The sequence below is a fragment of the Chiroxiphia lanceolata genome, chromosome 1 (genome assembly GCF_009829145.1).
Source record: "Chiroxiphia lanceolata isolate bChiLan1 chromosome 1, bChiLan1.pri, whole genome shotgun sequence".
NCBI classification, from domain to species: domain Eukaryota; kingdom Metazoa; phylum Chordata; class Aves; order Passeriformes; family Pipridae; genus Chiroxiphia; species Chiroxiphia lanceolata.
Window position 1 is genome coordinate 18,294,786 of NC_045637.1, and position 17,467 is coordinate 18,312,252.

Here is a 17,467-nt window from a genome sequence, read left to right on the forward strand (position 1 = left end):
TTTGTCCCGGAAGGAGCACCCGGTGGGCGCAGGGAGCGCGGAGCGCTGGCACACAGCGGATGCCGACCCGCCCGGAGCGGGTCCCGCAGTCCCGGGCCGTGCCGGTGCAGGGCCAGGGCCGTGCCGGGCGGGGCGGGGCGGGGGGCGGCTCGGCCCCGTAACGGCTCCGCCCGGCCCAGCCCGCGCAGCCCCCGGTCCCGCCTGCCCCTCGCAGCACATGACCCGCCATGGAGGGGCGCTGGCGCTGCCCAGAGGTTTGGAGCCGGGGGAGCGAGCGGAGGCTGCCGCCGAGGGGGCGGCACAGGCGGGCGGCGGACAGGTGAGGCGGGGGCAGGTGAGGAGGGCGGGGGCAGGGGCGGGGGCCGGCCGGGCCGGCCGTGGGGAGCAGCCGTACCTATTCGCCCGGTCCGCGGCGGCTGCCCCGGAAACGGGGACCGAGGGGCGCGGGGCTTATCTCCGGCGGCAGCGGCCCCGGGCGAAGTGCGGGCGCGGGGCGGGAGGGGACGGGCCGGATAGGGAAGCGGCGCAGTCCCCCGGGCTGCTGTCGGGGCGCTGCCCGGCGTCCCCGCTGAAGCCAGTGTTCCGTGTTGTGTCGTCCCGGTTGGTTTCCCGCACCCCGACCCAGCGGCTGGAGATGAGCGCTGAAGCGGAGGGGCCGTCGCGGGCGGATGGTGCCGGCGCGGACAGCACGAGGTGACGCCGCCTCAGGTACCGTGGCTCCTTCAGCATCCTCGGGGGTGCGGGCGGCGCTGGGCGCGCAACACCCCGCCTGACCTCCGCGTAGGTGGAGGCACCGCTCGGAGGCAGCGGGGGCGGTGAGGTGTCCCTGGGACGGTAGCCAGAGCCAAGGGACACATTCCCAGCCTGGTCTGGCCGCCCCCCAGGCGGGGCAGTCTTCTCTGCGGCTTTGTTGTGTTTTTGATCCAGGAGAGTGTGAGCTGCTGCTGGCAGCTACAGGATGAAGTCGCCTCCCTGCTGCATGTCTCTTTCTTCCCAAGCATCCCTGGACGAACCAGGGAGTAGCATGTCCCTGGGTTCGCTGAACTCCAGTGTTTTCTCCAGTGAGGAAGAGCAGGGGCCTCTGCTCCAGAAGGTCATTCCCCCCTTGGACTGCTTTACTATCAATGTAGGAGGCAGCCGCTTTGTGATGTCCCAGCAAACTTTGTCTTGCTACCCTGACACCCGCCTTGGCAAACTGGCTGTAGTGGTCTCTGCTGCCCGGGATGTGGCCTCTGGCCTCCTTGAGCTTTGCGATGATGCCAACCTTGTGGAGAATGAATATTTCTTTGATCGGAGCTCACAGGCATTTCACTACATCCTGAATTACTACCAGACAGGGAGGCTGCATGTCATGGAGCAGCTTTGTGCACTCTCCTTCCTGCAAGAGATCCAGTACTGGGGTTTGGATGAGCTCAGCATTGATTCCTGCTGCAGAGATCGGTGAGTTGTGGGAAGATGAGGTTTGTGGGATAGTGGGCTGGGCGAGCTTAGCACTGACTTGCATTCAGGGACATCCAGCAGCGAGGATAGGTGAGGTAGCAGCGCATTCAGAAAGGTGTGCTCAAAGCTGGATGAATTCAGCCCCAAGTGCTGCTCTAGAGGTGAATGGGTGTCAAAATTGGGAGGAGATGTATTGGGGGAGGTCACAGATAACCTTTGCTGAGCAACAGGTTGGCAGTGAGGTCAAGATAGTGAGACCCTAAAAGAAACAGGGTCTGGGTTGTCCTGTACTGGCTTCAGACTGGCCATAGAAGCTCAGATGTTTGAAGAGGACAATGCTGGAGATGAAAAAGGTTGTGAAAGATGCCCCTTCAGTCATTCACTTTGAGGTTATCAGAGTGATTGGATGTAGAGTCAGGCACGATGCTGGGAGGATTTGAATCCTCCCCACCGCACACTTTCATTTTGAAGGATTTCCAAATCCAAGCAGGAGAGGCAGAAGGGGGGGCTGGTCACCTGCCAGGCTGAGTGTGGGTGGCATGGCTCCAGCAGGAGCCATGAAAGGAAGCATTGCACATGGATGTAGCAGCTTACAGGGAGGGGGTAGCAATAGCAGGAACATGGCTCACTGGAGACAAATTGTAACAGGCAGTTTAGGAACGAGGTGGGTTTTGACTGAACCACCCCCAGGATGTTTCTGTTAATTCTATTTGCAGTTCATTTTAATTTTTTTCCACCATTTTTAATGGTACTGGTTTGGTTTTTTGGTGTTGAAGAAATGAATTTTCTAAAGAGTGTAAGTGCTATTTATCTAAAGCAGTTATGTCAAAATTACTGAAAAGAAACAAGCAATCTCACCTCAAAAGGATACCAGTTATCTTATGCTAGTGGGTTTAGTTCTGTAGCTGAGAGAGTTGGAGCCCAGTTTTCATCCCTTTCTTCCTTCCCTGACAGGTGTAACTGAAAGCTCCTACTTCTCTGGTGTACTTTCAGTGTGTTTTTGTTTCATGCAATTATTCTGTAAATATACTCTTGCTTTGACAAATTATGTATTTGCAGACTGTAAATTTTGCTCAGCACAAATCCGTGTGCACTTTGTGTGACGACCCATATATTTAAAAAAAGAAAGATACCTTGCCATCTTAGTATGTATTGATCAGAACTTCATTTTCTGGCTTTTAATATGCCATCAGTTTTAGTATTGCAAATACACACCAATGTAATAAAAATGCAATATCATTAATCAAACTGAGAACCGTTTAAAAACAGAGGATCTGGGGATGCCAGAATTGCTTACAAGAGTGCACGTTAGTCATGCAGCAGATTCTGCTGTAGTCAACATGATCCATATAAATAAAACAATATCAGAATAAAATTACTCTGCACATAGAAAGTGTCGCTGATGTGAAATGGTGGAATAGAAATATATCAGGTCAGTGGAAACACGCTGCAGGGTCTCAGTTAACAAAATCTTCAACCATATGCTTGATATTAGGGTTTTCTGAGTATGGTATACTTTAATGTGTATTAATGTGTGATGACTTGCATGGTACAGGGTGAAAAGAATATGCATATTAGTATTAAAACTCTTTTGGGGGGTGGTTCCTGGACAGGTACTTCAGGAGAAAGGAGCTGAGTGAAGCCTTAGACATCAAGAAAGATGCAGAAGAACTGGATGCCCAAGATGAAGAAGAGGACTTTTCTGGTACTCTCTGTCCCAATGTCAGACAGAAGCTTTGGGAAGTTTTGGAAAAGCCTGGCTCCTCTGCAGCAGCCAGGACTTTTGGCACTTTGTCCATGGTTTTTGTTGTTGTGTCCATTGCCAACATGGCTTTGATTTCGGTAGAGCTAAGCTGGCTGGCACCACCACTACTGGATGCCCTCGAGTACCTGTGCATTGCATGGTTCACAGTGGAGTTTGTTCTGAGGTTCCTGTGTGCGCGAGATCGGTGTCGCTTCCTGAGGAGTGTGGCAAACATTATAGACCTCCTTGCTATTTTGCCATTCTACATCACCCTGCTGGTGGAGAGCCTGTGTGGTGGTGAGAGCTCCCAAGAACTGGAGAATGTGGGACGTATTGTCCAAGTGCTGAGACTGCTCAGAGCCCTGCGGATGTTGAAGCTGGGAAGGCATTCAACAGGTACTTTTGGCCATAGCAGCGCTACTTCTTAGTTTTGCTGCCTGCAACAGTAGTCCCTGGGCATAATCCTCTGTTTTGTGTGGATTTCTACCAAAGCTTTGAAAAATTAGATGCCAGTAGTAAATCATGGTCTCTATCATGATAATATTAGCGTGTTCTGAAGGTGATGATCATTCTTAAAATGCACCCAGTGTACTCTTCCAGGATTCCAGCCGTGGAACAGGAATTGGTTGATGCCTGTCCATTTGTTTTGAAAGCCATCTCTTTGAATTGGCCCCAATTCAGCAGGAGTTACAGTGTGCTCACAACAGCAGGATGTCTCTATTTTTGTTCTCAATGAACAATGGGATGGAGTAGCTTTGATGCTACTAAGCATAATCGTTGGGGTTTGGGAGATATCTTAAACGTACTCTCAACCCTAGATTATTCCTATACTGATGCATAACTGTCCCTTAGAAAGCAGTTGAGAGGAAGCTTATAATGGTTTGGTCTGGTAGTGTGTTAGTTTTGCTTCATTATAAGTTTTGCAGGGTTCGGTAGAAGTTTTTTGAAAGAAAGGATTATACCCGCTTTGAAGGTAGCACTAATGTGAATGCATTCCTCTCAAACTGTATTTTGAAAATAAAAAAAAAAAACATTTAATCTCATCAAGGCACTTTTGTCATCCAAAAGTATGTTGATTCTAGTTTCTGGTTTATTGCATTTTACTGTTACAGAATGAATGTGTGAAATTCAGTTCTATTACTCTTTCTATCAGTTTGAAACCAGATATTTGAGCTGCTTGTATAACTGTAACTTCAAGTACATTAACTTTCATGGATGGCCAAAACACTTGGTCCTATTTATTCTTAAAGTCATTATTCAGTATTACCACAGTCTGTGTCACAGTGTTGAGTGCCTTTAATATTGAGTTTAATAATTCCATGTTAGCTAGAAGTGAATTAATCATATAAAAATCTAGTATCCTAATCTGGAGGTGTGCTGGAACCAAAATATTTGTTCTTTTTACAGGGACCAAAATACCAGTTTCAAAGTACAAAAAGCAACATACATATCTGTTTAAACTATTCAGAGCAGTGTTACCATCACTGTGCTTGCTTCTTTGGTAGTTCAGTTGCTGCCCATTTAGGTCCAGAATGCTAAATCAGATCTGTATAATTTAAATGTAGAAACTCACTGTTTTGATCTTCTGTCAGAGGAAATGTTGCTACTAAGATGAAATAAATAATAAATGTGCTAATAAATCAGAATAGAAACGCAGATATGAAGTCCAGTTTCTGACCAGTAGAGGTATGTTGCGGAAGAGAGCTTTGTTCGTGTGCTTCTAAATACATCCTTAACCACAAGTCCTAATATAAGATGAACTCCATAAGTATCATACATAGAGACCATCCTCCTTGCACAGCTCTAGGCAGATAAATCTCAGTGTTCAGGGATGGTGCTTGCAACTCTTCTGCTCTCTTGCCTCGGACAGCTTAAAGCTACCTCACAGTGAAGCTTCTCTCTAACTCCTGGCTTCTCAGACCTGACAAAGCTTCATGCACTGCTCAGTTGTTTTGTATGGCAAGAGGAGTGCAGGGTCAGACGTTGTAGGCAGCAATTCTTCTTTCACCAAGTGGAGGTGTTCACAGTCACAAGGAGAACATCTCTGTAGTGCTGTGCAGAGCCATAACGAAGCTGAGATCGCAACTGCGGCCTGGCCCTGCTGTCAGAGGAAAAAAACATATCAGTTCTTTTCTTCACTTTCAAAAAAGGGCAGCTGAACCCTTTCTGTGGGAAAAGAACAGAAAAAGAAATGAAAAAAGTAATTTCTGCCCCTTCGGAAGCTGAAGCCAGCTCACAGGAGGAATGTGATAGCTAGGAACACCTGGTCTAGATTGATGTAATTATTTATGCAAAGTGCTATACTTCATCAAGGAACCACTGAGAAATCAGTAGTACCTCTGTTCCTTAAATATATAGCTAGAGGGTGAGACTACTCTTCCAAGATATCAAAATTATGGATTTTAGTCCCTTCAAGAATAGATGAGAAGTGAACCTGCATTTATCTTGTTCTCTGATGCTTCTCAGCTGCTGTCTTCTTCCTGGGGCCTTGTTTTCTCTGAAGTTTTGCTGGTCCTCCTCTGGGAAGCACTTACAGAGGGACTTCTTGAGAAGTAGGATGTGAGCATCTTACTTGTGATGACAATGGGCATATGTTTGAGAAAAGACAGTAACATATTTCAGGCTGTCATGCGGCTGGAGACATGAAAAAGTGAAACTTCAGCACTTTTAGTGCTAAAAATTTAGGATTATTTAAACACTGTGTAAATTGAAGCTCCTGAATATCAGCTTGTAGTGTCAAGTCTTTTTGGGCAATAAAGAGATGGAACTTGACCTGAATGGCAGAAGTGCTTCCCCTTCCTACTCCCAGGGCTGGGGCTGCTTGCCAGCCTCACGCCAACTCTGTTACAGCACCTTAGCACCTTGCAAGCATGAGTAACCAAGCTGTCACATCTCCTGGCAAGGAGTTCTCATTGGAAGCTGTAAAACTTGCTGAGGTGTCTGTGCTGGAACAGCCCTAGTTTGGCCATGTGCTAGAGCTCATAGACATTTTCAAAAGTTACAAAATAATATAGTAGAATACTTTATACATGTGATTATATACCACCTGATTCTCACTTAGAATGAGATGTGGAGTCCAGTAACTTGTCCAATTCATAGATTTGTCTAAAAATGTCCCCTGACTTCATCTAAAGACATGAAGAACTATATCATAATTTCAGGTGAGGATAATGGAACTAAGAATAGTAAGAATAAAAAAATCAGACTCCTGAACAATTAGAATAATTAACCATAGGAAAACTATTTTACTGAAGGTGTCATCAATGTGATACGAAGAGTCAACAGTCACTGTTCTGTTCCTCCTTATTTTAATCTTGTTTATGTGAGAGATGCATTTTTTCTAGCTATAGTATTCTCAAGATCCATCATAAGGTACAAACTCTGGCTTTATAGTATTAATTTATGCTTTGAAATCAAATGCTACAGGGATAATTTTAAATTGGAGTACCTTCTTCCTAGGTCACCTGAAAGGACCTACTACCTTGTTCAGTAGGAAGTTTTACAGGGAATTGGATCATAGTAATTTCCTTGGAAGATGAGAATTTGATCTGGATCCTTGCATTTATCTCACAGAGCTTTTGCACTGCTGATATTAGTGTTTCCAAAATATGGAGGTAGTTATAAGAGAAAAAAGATTTCACTGATATATCTTATTCCCCTTGTGTTACAGATTTAATCTATATCATTGTAATAAAGCCAGGCAGAAAGGAACCTGGGGGTACTAATTGACAGGAAGCTCAACATGAGCCAACAGTGTGCCCAGGTGGCCAAGAAGGCCAATGGGATCTTGTCCTGTATCAAAAATAGCGTGGCCAGCAGGACCAGGGAAGTGATCCTTCCCCTGTACTCTGCGTTGGTGAGGCCACACCTTGAGTATTGTGTTCAGTTCTGGGCCCCTCAGTTCAGGAAGGATATTGAGGTGCTGGAGCAGGTCCAGAGAAGAGCAACAAGGCTGGTGAAGGGACTGGAGCATAAGTCCTATGGGGAGAGGCTGAGGGAGCTGGGGTTGTTTAGCCTGGAGAAGAGGAGGCTCAGAGGTGACCTCATCACCGTCTATAACTACCTGAAGGGAAGTTCTAGCCAGGTGGGGGTTGGTCTCTTCTCTCAGGCACTCAGCAATAGGACAAGGGGGCACGGGCTTAAGCTCCGCCAGGGGAAATTTAAGTTGGATATCAGGAGAAAATTCTTTACAGAGAGAGTAATCAGGCATTGGAATGGGCTGCCCAGAGAGGTGGTGGATTCACCATCCCTGGAGATTTTTAAACGCAGATTGGACGTGGCACTGAGTGCCATGATCTAGTAAATGGACTGGATTTGGACCAAGGGTTGGACTTGATGATCTCAGAGGTCTTTTCCAACCCAATCGATTCTATGATTCTATGATTCTATAAACATTCTAACCAACAGATCATAGTTACAGTAATATAAAACTTTGATAGGGGCAAGTTCTTAACTGGAGTTGTTAGCAGATAGCATTGAAAAAACTAACAAAACATTTCCTACAAAGTGTAGTGTGTACTTCCATTTTTGGCTGTACATAAACAAAAGCTTTAAAACCCACTAGACCTGCAGGGGAAAAGAAAGAGCCAAAAGCAAGACATTTAACATCTTGTAGTTTGAGACTGTGGAAGGAGAAGCAAATAAAATTGCTTATAACACTAATGAGCATGTGAAGTCTGCAAGTAGAGGCAGAGCTCCAGTAAGCTATTTTGCAAACACTAGCTTAGTGATAAGTTTACCCCATGAAGGGTAATTCATAAAGAATGTGTTTTTTCATTTATTAGAGAAAACACAGCACATTTTTAAAGAACAGTGTTAAAAACCAATCCAAAGTCACTTGTGATTCAAAAGATAATTTCAGTCTCCCGTGTGTCTCAGCTGAATTGGTACCTTGTTATCTTCCTTCATTGTTTATGTGTGTAACATTTATCCATTGCAGTACTTTTGGATTTACTTTCCTGCTTGCTTTGTCAGGCACTGTAACCTTGAATCAGCAGCTTTGAAAGGAATGTAGGGGGTTATGGAGAGTGGTCGGCTGCTCCTGAACTCCCTGTGCAGCTCAGAGGCAGTAGGACTGATGCAGTACATCAGTGAATTAACAGGATTACAAGCTTGCATTGGGAGGCTTTGCCATCTCCAGTTTGGCAAAGTGGAAATACAGTTGGAAAACTGTATTTTTTTTTGATGTCCACAGATACAAGGTGATAGTTTTTTTGGGCAAAAAAGGGGTCAAAGAGAGTCTGCAACAACTATAAAAGGATTGGAAACAGCCCCTAACGAAAAAAAGTTACTGAGTGAGCTGAACTGGGCTCTAAGCACACTCTACACACGAATTTGGTAGCTGAGGGCTGCTTGGTCCAAGAGAAAAATAGGACAATGGCTGGAAAACAGAGGCTTGGTACATTCAGCCTCAAACTGTGAAGCAGGTTCTTTTAGTGTGCTTTTAAATAGTTATTTAGATAACATTAAAAGCCATGCTAGATCTTCTCTTATAGCCAATTACTAAATCAAGATAGGTTAATTTGTCTAAATTATATGTGTACATGGTTCAAATGATAAGTAACGAGGAGAATTTATATGCTCTGTATTAAGGAAATAGAGATTACGTCAGAAGTTCAGTCTAAGATTATGATCTATTTCTTTAAATCCCTTTTTCCCAGTAGTGTTGAGAACAGCACCTCTTTTTTAGCCTATGGGCAGTGCCCAACTAGACCAGAAGAAGGATTTGTGGGAGATGTGGTGGTCAGAGGCCATCTTGGGCATAGTGACCATGAAATGATAAACTTTTTGATTCTTGCTGAAGTGAGGAAGGAGCTCAACAAAACCACTGCCTTGAATTTCTGGAGGGCAGACTTAGGCCTGTTCAGGACACTGGTTCAGAGAGCCCCTTGGGAAACAGCCCGTAAAAACAGAGAGGTGAAGGACAGCTGGACATACTTTAAGAAAAAAATCTTAGAGGTGCAGGAGCAAGCCATCCCTATGTGCCTACAGACAAGCCAGTGGGAAAGAAGACCAGCCTGTCTGGACAAGGAACTTTTGCTGAAACTCAGAAGAAAAGAGAGTTTATGACCTTTGGAAGAAGGGGCAGAACTCAGGAAGAGCACAAGGATTACATTAGGTCATGCAGAGAGAAAATTAGAGAAGCGAAAATGCAACTAGAACTCAATCTGGCCATCACTGTGAAAGGTAATAAAAAGTGTTTTTATAAATACATTAACAACAAAAGAAGGGCCAAGGAAAATCTCCATCCTTTTTTGAATGTAGGGGGATCATTATCATCAAGGATGATGTACTTAATCCCTTCTTTACCTCAGTCTGTAGCAGAGAGACCGGTTATCCTCATGGCAACCAGGCCCCTGAGCTGGTAGACAGGGAGAGTGAGCAGAATCCAAGTCTGTGGGTCCAGATGGAATTCATCCTAGGATTATGAGGGAGCTGGCAGAAGATGTCACTAAGTTGGAAGGGAGTGTTGATCTGCTTCAGGGTAGGAGGGCTCTGAAGTGGGATATGGACAGGCTGGATCGATGGGCTGAGGCCAGTGGTATGAGTTTCATTAAGGTAAAGTGGTGGGTCCTGCACTTGGGTCACCACAACCCCATGCAGCACTGCAGGCTGGGGGAGGAGTGGCTGGAAAGCTGCCTGGTGGAAGAGGATCTGGGGGAGCTGATCAACAGGAAGCTGAACATGAAGTGTGCTCAGGTGGCCGAGAAGGCCAATGGCATCCTGGCCTGTATAGTGTGGCCAGCAGGTCTAGGAAAGCTGTCATCACCCCGTACTCAGTACTGATGAGGCTACACCTCAAGTACTGTGTCCAGTTCTTGGACCGTCACTACAAGAAAGACATTGAGGTGCTGGAGCAAGTCCAGAGAAGGATAACAGAGCTGGTAAAGGGTCTAGAGAGTAAGTGATATGAGGAGCGGCTGAGGAAGCTGGCATTGTTTCTCCTGGAGAAAAAGAGGTTCAAGGGGGACCTTATTGGTCTCTACAACTACCTGAAAGGAGGTTGTAGCGAGGTGGGGGTCAGCCTTCCCTCCCATGCAACAAGTGACAGGGCAAGAGGAAACGGCCTCAGGCTGTGCCAGGAGAGGTTCAGGTTGGACATCAGGAAGAATTTCTTCACAGAAAGGGTGGTTAAGCATTGGAACAGGCTGCCCAGGGAGGTGGTAGAGTCACCATCCCTGCAAGTGTTCATGAAACAACTGGATGTGGCACTTAGTGCTATGATCTAGCTGAAAGGTGGTGTTCAGTTACAGGTTGGAGTAGATGATCTTGGAGGTCTTTTCCAACCTTATTGCTTTTGTGATTGTCAAAACATGTTCACTAGCAGTTGAAGAAAAACATAAAGCAGCTTTTAGATAAGAGATGTTTTGCAAAACTGTGATGACAGCTACATGAATCAACCTACTGACAGCCCTTCTTGTCTTTCAGGCTTACGCTCTCTTGGGATGACTATCGCTCAGTGCTATGAGGAGGTTGGCCTTCTGCTGCTTTTCCTCTCTGTAGGAATCTCTATATTTTCCACTGTGGAGTACTTTGTTGAGCAAGGTGTGCCGGGCACCACTTTCACAAGCGTACCTGGTGCTTGGTGGTGGGCAACAACTTCCATGACAACAGTTGGTTATGGTGACATTAGACCAGACACTACCATTGGTAAGGTAGTAGCCTTTATGTGTATTCTATCAGGAATACTGGTTTTGGCTTTGCCAATAGCTATAATAAATGACCGTTTTTCTGCCTGTTATTTTACACTGAAGATAAAAGAAGCTGCTCTTCGGCAGCGCGAGGCTTTAAAGAAACTCATGAAGAACTCATCCAGCGATTCAAATATCAATGTCAATTTGCGAGACATATATGCACGCAGTGTCATGGACATGTTGCGATTAAAAAGCAGAGAGAGAGCAAGTACAAGGAGCAGTGGTGCAGATGATTTTTGGTTTTGAAGTCATTTAACCTTGTATAGCACATAGACCAATTCAAAAATGTAGTATTAAGTGTCTCCTTTTTTATTGTTTGCCACATAGTGTATTTGCTTTTCCAGGTAGAGTTTTACTTACTTGGATGTACTGAAATAACAATTATATACAAAAGGTAGAATTCATAACATGAAATCTCTCAATGAGCTCTAAAACCTGCTTTCAGAACTGGATTGTGGTGGGTGAATTGGGAAATAATAGATCCATGAAAGTAAAACAATGATGCAATGATTTGTCCATTCTTATATCCCTGCTAATGTATAGTAATAAAGTCTTGGTGAAAATTGCCACAGTGTTTTGAATTTTAAACATCTAGGTTTTGTAATTGCACTGGGAGAACAAAAGTCAAAGTCATTCAGGAAGACTGAAAGGGTAAGTCCAAGAAAGTGAAATGTTAAATAAATTTAGGATGACATTCCTATAAGAAGCTTAATCTTGATCCCTTTTCTTACACTGATCGTCTACTCCATTTGCATGAAAAAAAAGGTTATTAGACCAGAGCAATGTGGCAGGGAGTTAGGGGATTGGAGTGCATGGGTTTGAAATTTTCTCATTTGAAGAGAAGCAAGTGGCTACCAGATACATAAGGGGTATCAGGAGACGTGAAAATATTAAGCAGATGCAAGATCTGTAGCAAAGTATAAAATAGTCATGAAATAAGTGCCATACTATAGAGCATCATCTGTATTTGCTTCAGAAGTTGCAGGAGCTAATACAGCCTTTGCAATATACAAGTAATTTACAAACTTAACTTGAACTATACCTTCTTTATGTGTTTTGATTTCCATGACTTATTTGTGTAGCTAAACAGTTTTTGTGCTCAAGTAAAGTTACCATTGGATAGCAGAAGAAACAGAAATTGTAAAAGATAAAAAGCTACTCATTTCTCTGTTTCCCATTAAAATCAGTAGGTATTCCAAGTGGGTCCGATTTTTTAAAAGTTAATTATCTTCACCGACCCGTTATTAGAAAAATGCTTCAATAAAATCTTTTGTTCCAAAGGAAAAATGAGTACTTGTTGGACTGAATGCTTACTCTAATGCAGTACGCAAAGTAAAAAGGTTATACAACCAAAGGTATTTTCAGTCCAGTTTCCCACCATTTACCTCTACAGTGGCCCAAGACCATTCTTAGCAAACAAAGCTTTTCTTTAATATAATTTCACTGTCCTAGACTATGACATTGCCATAGAATGCATATAACTCAATTAGTAGGTTAAATAAATAAAGTCACAGACCTCTCCCATGTCCCATTTCTTTGGGCAATATAAATAATAAAAACATATCTATTAACTGTGTGTTATTTAACTTTATGTATTTATGTACATAGAAGGCTTAAACTGCCTTCAAGAATGTATGAATGGGTGAAATAGCCTGCTTTTAATAAACATTGAATAATACTTGTTTTGAAACAAGTGTGTTTTTCTGTCATTCCTTATAAATTGTGGTGTAAACATAATACAGCAAGAAAGATTTTGAAGGGCACCTTGATGCAAACTTTTGGCATGAAACTTTTTCTGATTTATCAGCTGGCACCAGTCAGCATTTGGATTTAGGACCAATGCAGCACATACAGCTGTCACCAGGGTCAGAAGGAAGCCAAGGAAAACACTGGACACCAAAAGAGGGTGTCTTGCTCCACCAGAAGTTGCCTAAGTGTGAAAATTTGTAGATCCTGGTCTTTGTTAAACAGAGAGCAAACTGTGTTATCACACTGTTCCCCTCTTTCCAAATATTCTGAATCCATCGTAAAACTCCCAGTGATGTCCAGGAGACAAAATTAATTCTGCAGGGGAAGGTCTGATGCAGCCCACTCTAGGTTATTATTTCATAGCTCCTTGGAGCAGGAAGTCTCTCAGGCTGCACAAATTGTACAGGCTGTTTCTCATTCAAAAGTCATTCTAATTATAGAGAATTAGGAAGAAGCTTTCATTGTGGGAAGGCTGTTTTGTAATGTCTTTTGTGCTCTCTTGTACAGCATCTGATCTGTGTTTGAGAAAGGAAATGCAGTTAGATAGCTGATTGATTCTCTTCAGGGAAAGGCTGCTTTATTGCATCCTGTGTTTTTTATGAAGGACTCAAAAGAATGAGAGAAATGTTCTGGGGTGTATTAGTTGATTCACTCCTTTTACTAGCTCTGGAGATAAAGTTTCCTAGAAATGCCCATGAAGAAACGTGGCTCAGACTTTATCCAGTAGTTGCTTTGGCTTCTATTTTCAGACCTCTTGATTTAAAATTCAGTCTCGTAAGCAGTGTTTGTCAATCATGTTGTTTATACAGCAAGGTTATCTATCACATTATGGGCTGAGACTAGCAAATCATTTTACGGAGGAAGGCCAGTTCTACTTTCAGCTCTTACAGACGGAAGGACCAGAGCATTCATACTGAGAAACACACAGTACAGGACATCACAACTCTAAAACATGAAGCTGCACCATGTACTTGATACCACAGATTTGGGAAATAGCTCAGACACCACTGAGGCACCAAATAAAGAATGTTACTGAACTATCTTTGGAATATCACACTAAAGATAAGAAGCTACCTCTTGTCCTCTCATCTGTTCTGCCATTTCCATCCCTCCACAGACTTGGCAGAAAGGATCAGTAACATTGGCTAAAAATTCAGCATTTTAACTCAAAACACCAAGTATTTTCACAAGCTGACATCAAGGGTGTAGCTGCAGCACATACAAAGCAAGCCTGCATTAACCTCGCTTCCCTAGTACAGGAAGCAGTAGTAGTGAAAATCACAGAATTGTAGAATCACAAAACAGTTTGAGTTGGAAGGGACCTTAAAGATTATGTAGCTCCAACCACCTTGCCATAGGCAGAGACATCTTCCACTTAAGTAGGTTGCTCCAAGCCCCATCCAACCTGGCCTTGACATTTCCAGGGAGAGGACATCCACAACTTCTCCAGTTGTGTGTGTTGACACAAGCAGGCAGCTGGGACAACCACAGACTTGCAGCTAGAGTGCAAAGAGTAAATTTATTCCTGTTATGTTGCTAACCAGGGGATCCTGGAAGCAACACCTGGGCAAAGGCACACAAGCAGAGTTGCAGGCACCATTAAACTTGGTCCATGCTAGATGATCACTGGCCTGCTGTTCACACAGGCTTATCAAGTGATTCCCAGCTGCAAGGTCTCTTGATCAAATTACAGTCCCCCTTGCCATTTTAACCCATACCTTCCAACACTGGGCAACCTCACCACCCTCATAGTAAAGAATTTCTTCCTAAAATCTAATCTAAACCAACCCCCTTTCAATTTAAAGCCATTCCCTCTTGTCCTGTCACTACATTCTCATGTAAAAAGTTCCTCTCCAGCCTTCTTGTAGTGGCATAGACTACAATGTGCACAAACAGTCTGAAAAATCTTGCATACTTGTTTATAGATGCTTAAGGACAGATTTTCATTTGGGCCAGTGTGGTTCAAATCCACCAGAACTTTTCAAGCATCACTAAAATTTTTCTTTGTCATTTTTACTTTGAAGAAAACCAGCAGCCTCTGGGTCTCATCAGGTAGAGCACTGCCAGGAGGTCAAGGGAGATGGTCCTGCCCCTCTGCTCAGCCCAATGACACTGATCTGGGTGATATGTCCAGTACTGAGCTCCCCATCACAAGAAAACAGGGACAGGCTACTGGAGGTAGTCCAGCAAAATATTGGAGGACCAGGTTGCAAAAATCAGCATGTCAGGGAACCCCTATGTCCAGAAGAGTTGGGTGTGCTGGTAGCTTCTGGGGCTGTTTTAGAAAAGTATTTAGAAATTCATGTTTGTTAATATTTTACATATGTAAAATATTAGCAAAAATGTGATTTACCTATTGTATTGTACTGATATTGATCCTGAATGCATACTTCGCTAATCACTTTAATTATGTGTTGTTAGTAAGTAATAAACCACTTCAATTTTGATTTGATATAAACTGTGTAAGTTGAGTAATTTTTCCTCCAGACAGGAATTTTCCTGGTCAACTCTGAGCTTTGTGGGATTGCCACATGGCAAATATGTTTGAGCACAAAAAGGAGCAAAATGGAAAGGAGAAAGTTAAGAGTCTTTTATAAAATAATTTATTTTTGTTTTCCAACATAGCAAAGTATTCTCATCTTGTTATAATTATTTTGATAATGAATGATATGTTTTTCTCATTTGCTACAGTACTGTCCTCTCAAAGCTCCATTGAAGTATCCATACACAAACACAGCTCTACCAGAACATACTCTGTTGAGATGCTCACCATCTAAACCGCACTAGAGCAGCCGTTGCTGATGTCTCCAGTACACAGTTGTCTGTGCTCTCACCACACAGCCTCACTGCAGAAAGGGTAGAGCAGTGCAGGCTGTAGTCATACCTCTGATTGCAGACGGGGGCCTTCAGGACTCTGGGCTCTTGTAAGATCACCAAAGAGTAAGGCTGGAGTTAATTATGTCTCTAGGACTGAAATGCATTTTTCAATTACAACCTCTTGTCAATCTGGGGGGTTTTTTTGAGAGTTTTAATGAATCCTGCAATTATAATGCCTTTTCCTTTTATTTAAACACAAATACTAAAAACCACATACATCTCCAGACAACAGCAGAGCTGCCACACGCTCACTGCTCATAACAGTTTGATGAGACATTTAAGTTTGGTGCAAATAGTGAGTTTGACCTGATAAGCAGTCAGTAACTGAAGTCATCCCTTAATAAAATGGATTTTAATGAAAGACTAAGCTGAAGAATTCAGTTATAACTAACTTTGTTGTTGTTTGTTATATATGAAATAGAATATTTTCTGACAAAACTGTGACCCTGATGTATAGGGCTGGTGTTTCTGCTTTGCAGACATCGGGAACCCCTTTAGCTGGGGTGGGGATAAGGAAGGAATCCCATCTATGTCATAAAAGCATTTCCAGTCTTTCTCATACCCCCAAGAAGCTTCCAGTGAGATGAATTTACAGCATATCAAAGAACCCAGAACAGGCTGAAGTTAGGTTGGGTCTTATAAGAAGTCATAAAAACAAGCACAGTGAATTGACTTGTCCTAAACACATTTTTTTCAAGACAGGCAAAAAAACCAGCGATTGGCTTGAAAATAGTTAAAAGATAACTAATGATTTCACTCTTTACAGCTGGCTCTGTATTACAGATTTCTGAATTGTAACTCTCAGCCCGATGTATGAAATGTGTTATGAAATCTGAACATATTGAATTATGGAAAAATATTCCAAGGTGAATATGTCTTTGCTTAAGAACTTCAGTGAAGCAACATTCATAAACTCATAGCTCTTTTGTCCTGGACTAGCAACATCACTACAGCCTTTAGAACATGATGTCAGGAACTACCAGAGTTACACACTCCATGGGTTCACTCCATATCTTTTGCGATATGTGTTAGATGCTGCAGTGATAAAAGCTATTACTACTGCAGCCCTGAACAGACAGATTAAGCCATTATTAATTCTGAATATATGAGAAGAAAAATAATGAAGGTAGAACAGGAAAGAGAAAATTAATTTAAATTTAAATTAATTTTAATTTAAAATAAGAAGTTGACATTCTTCAGCTGAGATTTACCAGTGTCTTTTTGTGACTGACCCTGTGTGTGTTAGTCCTCATATCTTCTCATAAGAAATGGAGAACACATGGTTCAGTGCAGAGGAAGAAATTCTTTTCATCTCATTAACTGAGATTCATCATAGGTCCATACCACAAATTAAATCACATACTAGTAATTCATATCTCATTCTACCATTCAGCCTTGTATATGACACACCTCTGCCCTGAATCATGTGTAAGTACATGCCTCATATTTGCATTGCTCTTCTGTAGATCAGCATCAAGAAATAAACACAAAGTTAAAGGAATAAGATTGGATTTAATCAATTTACAGTTGTTGCTATTTGTTATTTCTGCTCTCAGTTTTCATTTAATCCCCCCATCTTCTCTTCCTGGGTGGAATTGCCAAAAAAAACCAGATGGAAGAATTGCCAATCACAGTCTTTCACTGTTAAAATGTAGACAAACCTAGCCCACAAACCTGTGTTCTGTTTTCCTATATTAGAAACAAAATCCAAGTCAAAAGGAATGACTGTGGTGTTTCTTCCCCAAACAAAAAGATGACATTGATTAGGAACAAACAGGACCAGTTTTCCAAATTATTGGAAGCTGTATGCTCACAGTTGGCCAAAACTGACCTGTCATATAACACAGCTATCTATATCACTAGGAAACTAGACCTGAGTAACAAATAAAGAAGGAATACATTCTGAGAAAATACCTGTCCCCTGAGTTTAGACAGTTCATAGATTTTGTACCACAAACACACC

The 17,467-nt window shown here is 42.9% G+C and overlaps 1 protein-coding gene across 4 annotated transcripts; it reads left to right on the top strand.

The window, feature by feature from the left end:
* The first annotated feature begins 202 nt into the window (after window positions 1-202).
* KCNV1 (potassium voltage-gated channel modifier subfamily V member 1) lies at window positions 203-12,604 on the top strand. Of its 4 annotated transcripts, XM_032711636.1 has the most exons (6): window positions 203-319; window positions 626-708; window positions 928-1,440; window positions 3,054-3,580; window positions 10,613-10,834; window positions 10,939-12,604. In XM_032711636.1, exons 3-6 carry the CDS (start codon window positions 959-961, stop codon window positions 11,109-11,111), a joined length of 1,404 nt encoding a protein of 467 aa, XP_032567527.1. In that variant the 5' UTR covers window positions 203-319; window positions 626-708; window positions 928-958; the 3' UTR covers window positions 11,112-12,604. The 4 variants fall into 4 exon arrangements, with proteins under 4 accessions (XP_032567527.1, XP_032567516.1, XP_032567522.1 ...); XM_032711625.1 differs by having other exon boundaries at window positions 10,613-11,444; XM_032711631.1 differs by lacking the exon at window positions 203-319 and having other exon boundaries at window positions 600-708; window positions 10,613-11,444.
* The last annotated feature ends 4,863 nt before the right edge of the window (window positions 12,605-17,467 follow it).

Excerpts from the sequence above, each read along its gene's own strand:
- KCNV1 (XM_032711625.1), top strand. The coding sequence starts at position 959 with ATGAAGTCGCCTCCCTGCTGCATGTCTCTTTCTTCCCAAGCATCCCTG. Across the intron at positions 1,441-3,053 it reads GATTCCTGCTGCAGAGATCG|GTACTTCAGGAGAAAGGAGC; the intron begins GTGAGTTGTGGG and ends GTTCCTGGACAG. Across the intron at positions 3,581-10,612 it reads GCTGGGAAGGCATTCAACAG|GCTTACGCTCTCTTGGGATG; the intron begins GTACTTTTGGCC and ends CTTGTCTTTCAG.